The sequence below is a fragment of the Streptopelia decaocto genome (assembly GCF_964273445.1).
Source record: "Streptopelia decaocto genome assembly, chromosome: 8".
Lineage (NCBI taxonomy): Eukaryota > Metazoa > Chordata > Aves > Columbiformes > Columbidae > Streptopelia > Streptopelia decaocto.
The window spans coordinates 17,514,390-17,525,162 of record NC_138662.1 but is presented as its reverse complement, the minus strand read 5'-3'; the positions used below and the strand labels follow the sequence as shown (position 1 = coordinate 17,525,162).

General features: G+C 67.9%; 1 protein-coding gene across 1 annotated transcript; it reads left to right on the top strand.

Moving 5' to 3' along the window:
* Positions 1-275: 275 nt before the first annotated feature.
* Positions 276-10,579, top strand: LAMB2 (laminin subunit beta 2). Its single transcript, XM_082060215.1, has 33 exons — positions 276-421; positions 585-748; positions 851-986; positions 1,170-1,243; positions 1,392-1,580; positions 1,657-1,720; positions 2,601-2,803; positions 2,891-3,011; positions 3,278-3,466; positions 3,540-3,719; positions 3,794-3,906; positions 4,036-4,115; positions 4,192-4,327; positions 4,453-4,608; positions 4,720-4,847; positions 4,932-5,049; positions 5,157-5,349; positions 5,424-5,567; positions 5,693-5,924; positions 6,000-6,163; positions 6,244-6,468; positions 7,025-7,239; positions 7,333-7,429; positions 7,498-7,870; positions 7,943-8,127; positions 8,204-8,445; positions 8,513-8,716; positions 8,809-8,953; positions 9,283-9,490; positions 9,574-9,715; positions 9,824-10,000; positions 10,081-10,240; positions 10,327-10,579. Exons 1-33 carry the CDS (start codon positions 379-381, stop codon positions 10,461-10,463), a joined length of 5,337 nt encoding a protein of 1,778 aa, XP_081916341.1. The 5' UTR covers positions 276-378; the 3' UTR covers positions 10,464-10,579.
* The last annotated feature ends 194 nt before the right edge of the window (positions 10,580-10,773 follow it).

Below are 10,773 nucleotides of genomic sequence, written 5' to 3'. Positions count from 1 at the left end.
CGGGACCGGGGGCTGGAATCCGGTCCTGCCCCGCAGCCCTCCCCGGTTCCCGCAACCCGGGGGTGCCATCCCTTCCGCGGGTTCCTGTAGCACGGCCGCGCTTGCAAATAAAGCCCTGAACAGCGGCTGCCCGTGTCCGGTGCCTGCCCGCGTCCTGCCCGCCTCCTGCCCGCCCGTGGCCGGCGCTCCCCGCTCCGGCCGGGATCCGCCCCGCGCTTTCCGCGCAGCCCCGAGCGCTGCGCCCGCCGCCCAGCTCGGAGGGGGGAGCGGGAGGGAGCGGGACGGGAACGGGAACCGGCGGGACGGGACGGCACCTGCCGAGCGCCCCCTTTTTGCGCCCCCTTTGCGCGCCTCTTGCGCCCCGGTTGCGCCCCCGCGATGCGGAGCCCCGGCGCCCTCCTGCTGCTGCCGCTGCTGGCCGGTGAGTCCGCGCGCCCCCCCGGCAACGGCGGGGCCCGGGGGGGTCGGGGTTCGGCCCGCCGCCCTGTTTCCGGGCGGCCACGGAAGGGGCCCCGGGCGGTCGCGGGGGCAGCCCCGTCCGGGACCCCCACCGCCAGCGCCCTCAGCGGCTCTCTGCCCCGCAGGGCTGGGGGGGGCCCCGGCCCCCGACTTCCCCCAGGTCTGCGCCCGCGGCAGCTGCTACCCGGCCACCGGGGACCTGCTGGTGGGACGAGCCCCCCGCCTGAGTGCCACCTCCACCTGCGGGCTGCGCCGGCCACAGCCCTACTGCATCGTCAGCCACCTCCAGGTGAGCGGGACAGGGACGGGGTAGCGACCAGGGGACACCGGGTGGGGACCAGGGGGACAGGACAGGGTTGGGGACACACTCCGCCGAGCCTCCCACTCGCAGGAGGAGAAGAAGTGCTTCGTCTGTGACTCGCGGCGACCCTACGATGCCCGTGCCAACACCAACAGCCACCGCATCGAGAATGTTGTCACCACCTTTGCCCCCCGCCCCAAGAAAGCCTGGTGGCAGTCGGAGAATGGTGAGCTGCAGGCGGGGGCGGCAGGGTGTCCCGGGGGGGCTCGCCTTCCCTTCCTCCCACGCTGAGGAAGTGTGACTCAGCCGGCGGCCACGGCCGCACCCCTGGACCACGGCCGGGTTGGGGGGATGAGCCCCGGGGACCCACAGAGTGGGTGCTCCCTACAGTCACACGTCCTGTCCCCAGGCGTGGAGCACGTCAGCATCCAGCTGGACCTGGAGGCCGAGTTCCATTTCACCCACCTCATCATGACCTTCAAGGTGGGTCCCAGCCCGCGGGTACCTGGGATGGGATGTAGATGGGACAGGGTGGTGCAGGATGGGATGTCATGGGACAGGACAGGATAGGAAAGGAGGGGATGGGATGGGGCCTGTGGGGCTGGCCCCATACCACCTGCATGTCACACAGACCTTCCGCCCCGCGGCTATGCTGGTGGAGCGTTCGGCTGATTTTGGGCGCAGCTGGAAGGTCTACCGCTATTTCGCCTATGACTGTGCCACCTCCTTCCCTCACGTCCCCCGTGGGCCACTGCGCCGCATTGATGATGTTATCTGCGAGTCCCGCTACTCTGACATCGAGCCCTCCACCGAGGGGGAGGTGAGGCCCTGGCAGTGCCCTACGAGGGTCATGGGACCCCTCTGCTCTCCCCTTACCACCCTGCTGTCCCCCCCAGGTGATCTACCGGGTACTGGACCCTGCCATCCCCATCCGGGACCCCTACAGCCCTGCTATCCAGAGTGAGTCGCCCTCCTTGGGCTCCTGCCTGGCTGCTCTATTTTGGGTGCAGCTATTTTGGCCGCTCTCTCCCTGCTCTGAGCCCCACAGTGGGGCCAGGGCCAGATCCAGCCAGTGGGGCCTCAGGTCTCTCCTGCACCCTACCCAGTGGGAGCAGCTAAAGGTCAGGCTGCATCAGACCGAGCGGAGAGGGATGGCTGTGTCAGAGCTGAGCCCAGTGCCGAGCGGCAGCCATGGTGCAGGATGGGGTCAGTGATGGGCAGGGGAGTCAGGCCGGTGCAGTACGCAGTGGGTTAATTGCCCGGGGCTAAATTTAGCCTGAGAGCAGGAGGGGAGGAATCTGCAGGGCAGGGCTGCTGGAAAGCTGCTGTCCCCAGGGGAGCCATCCCATCCTGCTGGGGCCCCCAGGCTGCACCCGCCTGGATCAGCCGTCCTCTGGGCACAGCCCTGGCAGTGTGTGCCCCGATGCCCAGGAAGGTGCCCTCGCCCGAGTGCTTGTTCTGCACTGGTGAGGTCCCAGCCCTCATCTGCTGGGGGGGACCTGCAGAGCCCCAACCCTGCACAACCACATGCATGAGAACTGAACCACTGCAACTACGCACAGCCCAGCCTGGCCACATGCAGCCACGTGCATGTGATCCAAACCACGCACAGCCCTGTGCCAGTAAGCCAGGCCATAGAAAGCCGTGCCCAGCCCGATGGTGCGTAGCCCTGCCTGGATACCCCATGCCACGCACAGCCCAGAGCAACTCTGCACAGGCAATCCGAGCTGTGCCCAGCTCCAGTGAACCACCCACAGCCACCATAGCCATGCACAGAGCTGACCTGTGCATGGACAAGCCTGGCCACCCCGTGCCAAGGCTGGTCTCTCCAATCCTGCAGACCTGCTACGTGTCACCAACCTGCGAGTGAATCTCACCAAGCTGCACACACTGGGGGACAACCTGCTGGACACACGGCGGGAGATCCGGGAGAAGTACTACTACGCGCTCTATGAGCTGGTGCTGCGTGGGAACTGCTTCTGCTACGGGCACGCCTCTGAGTGCGCCCCGCTCAGCGGGAGCCCCGTCACCACCGACGGCATGGTAAGGCCAGCCAGCCCCACGTGCCCTGCCGGAGCCGAGTAGCTGGATGGCCTGGCCCCACAGCCCCTCATCGTGACATCCTGGCAGGTGCATGGGCGCTGCGTCTGCAAGCACCACACGCAGGGGCTGAACTGCGAGCGCTGCCAGGACTTTTACCACGACCTGCCCTGGCGCCCGGCCGAGGGCTCCAGCACCAACGCCTGCCGCCGTGAGTGCCCCACACCGACACTGGCTCCTGGCACAGAGAACCCAGTGCCGTGGCTGGCAGGCTGCACTGTGCCGGGGGTGCTGGGATGTGCTCGGGTCGGGGCTGGCAACCTGCAGACCAGCTGGAGGGGTTTGGGGTGCTGCTGGCTGTGGTTCGGGAAGGTTTGGGGTTGGGATGCTATATACCAAGGGGATGGAGGGCAGAGCTGGAGAGATTTGGCACTGGGTTGGAGTGCCACATGCTGTGTCATATCACCATCCCCGAAGGCTGTGACTGCAATGAACACTCACAGCGCTGCCACTTCGACATGGCCGTCTACCTGGCCACGGGCAACACCAGCGGGTCTGTGTGCGATGGCTGCCAGCACAACACCATGGGCCGCCGCTGCCACCTCTGCAAGCCCTTCTACTACAAGGACCCCAGCAAGGACCTGCGGGACCCTGCCGTGTGCCGAGGTTGGTGCTGGTGGGTGCGTGGTGCAGGGTGGGTGGGGGGGTCAGGGCACTGACCCTGCCTGTGCCCCCCCAGCCTGTGACTGCGACCCCGAGGGCTCTCTGGACGGAGGGCTGTGTGACAGCGCTGACGACCCAGCCCGGGGGCTGATTGCGGGGCAGTGTCGCTGCAAGGAGCATGTGGCTGGTCCCCGCTGTGACCGCTGCAAACCCGGCTTCTTTGGCCTCAGTGCTGCCAACCCGCAGGGCTGCCAGCGTAAGTACCAGGGAGGCACCCCTGGGGTTAGCTGTGTGGTTTGATCCCCCAGACACCACTGCCTTTCTGTGCAGGGTGCCGATGTGACCCCCGTGGCACGGTGGCTGAGGGCAGCCGGTGCGACCCTGTCAGCGGTGACTGCTTCTGCAAGCGGCTGGTGACCGGGCACAGCTGTGACCAGTGCCTGGTGAGTGAGGGTATGCCGGGAGCTCTGCGTGGAGCTCAGGGGGCCTGTGCACAGAGCTAAGAGCCGTGCACAATGCTCGGGGCCATGGCACCGCAGCTGGGCGCTCCCTGACACCCTTACCCTCTGCAGCCTGAGCACTGGGGGCTGAGCCATGACCTCCGCGGCTGCCGGCCGTGTGACTGCGACGTGGGAGGTGCCCGTGACAACCTGTGAGTCTTGGTGTGGATGCAGGGGGTGAGGGGTGTTCCTGCTGGCATCGGGTCTGACAGTGCTGCTGGGTACCAGGTGTGCCACGGAGACGGGACAGTGCCGGTGCCGCAGCCACGTGGTGGGACGGCAGTGCGGCCAGGTGGAGCCTGGCTTCTACCACATCAACCTGGACCACTACACCTATGAGGCTGAGGATGCTCGGCTGCATAAGGTAGGAGGTGAAGGTGTCCCTTGCGGGGCACATAAGGCAGAGCAGGGCCCTGGGTGGCTCTTTGCAGGCTCTCCAGGCCAAGGTAATTTTTGGGGTCCCTTCTTACACTCTCCCCTTCACACCAGGGCTCAGTGGTGGAGCGTGAGCCCCCCACGGACCACCCGGCTTCATGGACTGGGACGGGCTTTGCCCGCATGCTGGAGGGTGGCTATGTGGAGTTTCATGTGAGTGATGTGCCTTTCTCCACCGAATACAACGTGATCATCCGCTATGAGCCCCAGGTGAGCACCGGACGGTGAAGCCGACGGTGGGATGTATCGCCAGATTGGGAGGTGGTGGTGGGGAGTGCTGGATGGTGGGGCTTTTTGGCACTGCCTGTTCTCTGCCGGCAGCATCCAGAGCCCTGGCAGGAGGTGAGGGTGAGGGTGCTACGCCCCAGCCCTGTCTCAGCCAGCAGTCCTTGTGGAAACACCATTCCAGCTGACGACCAGCTCTCCGCCAGCCTCCCCTCGGGTGCCAGGTGAGTGTCTCACCAGGAGGCAGCTGCGCCAAGGCCCGCAGGAGGCACCTGGCTGCCCGTGCTCTGCTTTGTCCCCCCACTCAGGTACGTGGTGCTGCCCCAGCCCATCTGCCTGGAGCGGGGCGTCTCCTACACCCTCCGCCTGGAGCTGGGCTGTGCCGCCACGCAGCAGGACCCCTCCGCCAGCGTGCTCATCGATTCGGTGAGGGGCAGCCAGGCAGCGGGACGGGGACGACAACCCTTCATGGGGGGCAGGATGCAGGCATGGGGAGAGACAGGCGTGACATCGCACTGACTTGTCCCCCGCAGTTGGTGCTCCTGCCCCGTTACTCCTCACTGGAGATGTTCATCGCGGGCGACCCCAGCTCCATGGAGCGCCGGGAGACCTTTGAGCGGTACCGCTGTGCCCAGCCCTTCCACACTGCGGGGCCCTCGCCTGTGGCTGAGCCCTGCGCCAGGCTCCTGCACAGCCTCTCAGCCATCCTGCACGATGGGGCACTGCGTGAGTGTGACCACCCCGTCCCACACCGCGTCCCACGCCCCACAGCCGCTGCTCACCCTGCTCTCTGCCCGCAGCCTGCCTGTGCGACCCCCAGGGCTCGCTCAGCGCCGAGTGCCGGCCCCAGGGCGGGCAGTGCCGCTGCAAACCCAATGTCATGGGACGGCGCTGCCACCGCTGCTTCCCAGGAACTTTTGGCTTTGGGCCCGGCGGGTGCCGAGGTGAGTCCTGTGGGGCTGTGGCAGCCTGGCCTGGAGAAGAGCCCAGGCACCCCAGGTTTGGGGGAACCAGGGAGGGATTCTCCCCATGTGCCAGGGGCAAATGCCATGGGTGTTGTGCCTTCCAGCGTGCCAGTGCAGCAGGGAGGGGTCGGTGAGCACCGTGTGTGACAGCGTCACAGGGCAGTGCTCCTGTCGTGAGGGTGCCCATGGCTCGCGCTGCGACCGCTGCCAGCCGGGACACTGGGGCTTCCCTGCGTGCCGGCCCTGCCAGTGCAACGGGCATGCTGAGGACTGCGACCCCCGGACGGGCAGCTGCGTGCGCTGCCGTGACCACACGGACGGCGAGAGGTGCCAGAGGTACATGGGGTGTGTGCTTGGTGCAGGGCAGGGTGCTGCCGGCAGCCCCGGCCCTCGCTGAGTGCCTGCATGCAGGTGCGCAGCCGGGCACTTTGGGAACCCAGCGCTGGGCTCTGGGCAGCACTGCCGGCCCTGCCCCTGCCCTGAGGGGCCTGGCAGCCCCCGCCACTTCGCCGCCTCCTGCTACCAGGACCCCCGCTCGCGGCAGGTCGTCTGCCACTGCAGCCCTGGCTACACAGGTGAGTGCCCACCACTGCGTGCTCGGTGCCCTCGGTGGTCCCCAAGTCCCCAGGCACTGCCCAGCGCTCTGTGCCAGCAGGTCCCCGCTGTGATGAGTGTGCCCCTGGGTACTACGGGGACCCACTGCAGCCCGGCGGGCGTTGCCTGCCCTGCCAGTGCCACGACAACATCGATGCAACGGACCCAGAGGCGTGCGACCGGCGCACAGGGCGCTGCCTGCGCTGTCTCTACAACACGGCAGGGCCGCACTGTGCCGAGTGCCAGCCAGGCTACTACGGGGATGCCACGCGGCACAGCTGCAGGCGTGAGTAGCCATGGCCATGCCAAGACAAATGCTTCCAGGGCCCACGGGCCCTGGGGGGCCACGGTTGCCCATACCACTGGGGTGCCCGCAGCCTTGCCCTGCTCTGGGCTGTCTCCAGCTTGGCCCTGGCACTGTAGCCCCAACCACGTCATTGTCCCTGTGCCCAGCTTGTCGCATCCCTTCTTACATCCTCATCGCATGCCCATTCCTGTCCCCATTCCATCTCATTCTTACTGCCACCCTGGCTCTGTCACCATCCCATCTTCATCCCATCTCTCTCTGGTCCCTGTTCCATCCCATCCCCATCAGTGGTTCTCATGCTCTTCCCATCGCATCTCCATCCTGTCCACACCCCGTTCCTGCCCAGTCTCTGTCTCCGTCCTACCTCTGCCTTCACCCATTGCCATCCCCATCCCATCCCTGCTAGTGTTGCCATCCTGTCTGCACCCCCAGTCCCATCTCCATCCCAATTTCTTGCCAATCCAGTCCCTTTCCTCATCCTGTCCCCATCCCCTTTCAACTCCCCTGTCCTTACTCAGCGCCCCTCTGGTTTCAGGTTGCTCCTGCAACGCGCTGGGCACCGACCCCAGCACCTGCGGGCCTCAGCAGTGCCAGTGCGACGGGCGCAGTGGGCAGTGCCACTGCCTGCCCCATGTGGAGGGCCAGAACTGTGACCGCTGCAGCCCCAACTTCTGGAACCTGGGCAGCGGGCAGGGCTGCCAGCCCTGCGCCTGCCACCCACAGCATGCCCTGACACCCACCTGCAACCAGGTGTGATGGGGATGGGGACGGGGCTTGGGGTGCTGGGCTGGATCTGGGGACACACTGCGGCAGTGCCAGCGTCAGCCGCGACATGTCTTTTAGTTCACAGGGCAATGCTCGTGCCGGCCAGGCTTTGGGGGCCGGACGTGCGGTGACTGCCAGGAGCACCACTGGGGCGACCCACAGCGGCAGTGCCGAGGTGAGAGCTGGTGCCGGCGGGGAGTCCGTGGTGGGCCTTGCGGCGCCCTGACCCCACTGTCCCCACAGCCTGCGACTGTGACCCACGTGGCGTCGCCAACACCCAGTGCCACCGCAGCAGCGGCCACTGCGAGTGCCGGCCTGGCATATCTGGTATCCGCTGTGACCAGTGTGCCCGCGGCTTCGCCGGTGCCTTCCCCGCCTGCCAGCCCTGCCACCCCTGCTTCGGGGACTGGGACCGGGTGGTGCAGGACCTGGCTGCCCGCACCCGCGCACTGGCACAACGGGCCAGCCTCCTGCAGCACACCGGGGCTGCCGGCGTCTTTGAAGGCACCTTCCACCGGCTAGAGGAAAGCCTGGCCACCGTGCGTGACGTGGTGGCCGCCCGCAACACCACTGCCACCGCTGCCGCCCACCTGACACACGCCACAGAGGGGCTGCGGTAAGCACCCAGTGCAGGGCACAGCTCCTCAGGGTGTCCCCAGGAGTGGGTTGTCACCCTGTTCCCTTGCAGGCAGCAAATTGAGGATGCGACAGAGAGGCTGACGCGGCTGGAGGGGGAGCTGACAGCCACCCAGGATGCCAACTTCAATGCCAGCCATGTGCTGAGCGCGGTGGACCGGGGTGCCCGTGCCCTCAACCACAGCCTGCAGGACCTGGAGCACCGGCTGCACACCCTCAAGACCTCCAATTTCCTTGGTGAGCCATGTCACAGAGCCAGGTTGGGGCAGTGTGGCCGTGGCCAGGGCTCTGACAGTGCCCCTGCCACCTCCAGGCGCCTACGACAGCATCCGCCAGTCGCATGAGGAGTCACGGGAGGCTGAGCGCCAGGCGGACGCCTCCACCCGCGCCGTGCCCAGCCCCGTCAGCACCTCGGTGGCCACCCGGCACCACACCGAGCAGCTGCTGGCCAGTCGGCGGGACGACTTCAACCGCCAAAACGCGGCCAGCCGGCGGGCCCTGATGGACCTGGCGGCAAGGGCACAGGCACTGAGCCTGCACCCACTCAATGAGAAGGTGGGACTCGGGAAGGGGACTGGGAGGATGCTGCCAGGAGCCGCTCTGAACCCACGCTGCCTTGCAGGTCTGCGGTGCGGCGGGCGACGTGCCCTGCGCTGAGAGCCCCTGCGGGGGAGCCGGGTGCCGGGACGAGGACGGGGGACGGCGCTGTGGGGGCCTGAGCTGTGGCGGGGCCGTGTCCACAGCTGACAGCGCGCTGGACCGGGCACGCCATGCCCAGGAGGAGCTGCGGCAGGCTGCCAGCGACGTGGCCCAGCTCTCCCACAAGGTGCATGGCACATGGATGCTGGTGGGAGCAGCTGGCACGGCTGTGTACCCCAGCCCTCAGGGCTGATGCTGAGGATCTCTGCCCCTGCCCAGGTGGCTGAAGCCAAGGGGAAGGCGGATGAGGCCCGGCAGCGGGCGCAGGCAGCCCTGGACAAGGCGAACCAGACCAGGGCTCGGGTGGAGAGCTCCAACAAGGAGTTGCGGGAGCTCATCAGCCAAGTCAAAGCCTTCCTGAGCCGTGAGTGCTGGCATGCCGGGGGGACTGGCTGCCCCCACCCAGCACTGTGTGGCTCTGCGCCTGCGCTGCAGCTGCATCACACTGCACTGATGCTGCACTGCACGCTCCCTATGCTGCATGTGGGCTGTACCACCCTGTCACCGCACTGCGTTGCATGGTCCCTGCCTCAGCCCGACCACCCCATACCCCCTATAGCCATCCCCTGATCCCATGCCCTGCCCCACATTCCCTCCCTATGGCTGACCCCCGACCTCCACCAACCCTCGGTCCACCCATCCCCTCTGTCCCGGGGTGCTGTGAGGGGCAACACTGATGGCTCCCACCCGCAGAGGAGGGAGCCGACCCCGAGAGCATCGAGGTGGTGGCCAGCCGGGTGCTGGAGCTGTCGCTCCCCGCCGCGCCGGCCCAGATCCAGCGCCTGGCTGAGGAGATCAAGGCACGGGTGCACAGCCTGGCCAGCGTGGACGCCATCCTGGAGCAGACGGCTGGTGATGTGCGCCAGGCCGGGCAGCTGCTGCAGGACGCCCAGCGGGCCAGGTGAGCCTGGGGACATGGGGACACAGCCTGCTGGGAAGCTATCAGGCTGGGCTGGCGCTGAGGCCGTGCCACCCCGGCTGCAGGTCGCGGGCAGAGGGGGTGCGCGGCACGGCCGAGGCGGTGCGGCAGGCACTGGAGGAGGCACGGCGAGCTCAGAGCATGGCCGAGCAGGCACTGCAGCATGCTGCCGGTGACATACAGCACAGCGAGAGAGCCCTCGGCACGGTAAGGGCCCCATCGCTGCTGCCTCAGCCCCACAGAGACGGGCAGGGACCCGTCCTCGCTGTGTGCACTCTCTGATCGTGCCTGCCCCCCCGTGCCACTGCTCCCCAGATGCAGGCGCAGACGGCGAGCGCAGAGCAGCAGCTGGCAGATGCCATGGGGCAGATCGGGCTCCTGGACGGGCAGACAGATGCCCTGAAGGTGAAACGTGCCAACAACAGCCTGGCAGCCACGCGCGCCCAGGAGGCAGCCAGCACCGCGCGGGACCGCGCTGGCGAGGCCAAGCAGGTGGGTAACGGGGGGTGCATATGGGGGTCTGGTGGGGGGGTCCCTCGGGGGTCCCACTGACCATCCCTGTTGCCTGTCAGGTGCTGGAGGGGCCACTGCGGGACCGGTACCGCACGGCGCAGGAGCTGGTGGAGCACCGGGCACAGGGCGCGCAGCAGGCGGGCAGCCGGGCGCAGCGGCTGCGGGACGAGGCTGCCGGGCTGCTGCAGGATGCCCAGGGCAAGCTGCAGCGGCTGCGAGGTGAGGCCGGGGTGGCGATTCAGGAGGTGGGGGTGGCGGGGGCCAGGCTGACCTGTGTTCCTCCCTGTCCCCCCTTGTCCCCACAGCGCTGGAGGAGGCGTACGAGCGGAACGAGCGGGTGCTGGATGCCAAGGCAGCCCAGCTGGGCGGGCTGGAGGCCAGGATGAGGGAGGTGCTGGACACCATCAACCAGCAGGTCCAGATCTACAACACCTGCCAGTGATCACCTGGAGGGGCCCTGGACCCCCCTAAGCCCCCAGCCTCTGCCTGCCCCGGAGCCGTGGGCAGCGTGGGGGCTGCGGGGCATCCCCTGTGTGAATAAAGTTACAGAGCAAGACAGCCTGAGCTGCCCCGCGCCGCGGACCCCCACGCGTGCCCCGGAGTGACCTCCCTGAGCCCAGGGCGTGGGAGCTGCCGGCCGTGCCGTCCCGGGGTGCAGGACGCGGCAGGGCCGGGGGACAGTGGGGCGGGCCGGGGCGGGCTGTGGGGGGCGGGGAGGCCGCGGGGAACACGGGTGGGCTCGGGACACGCGC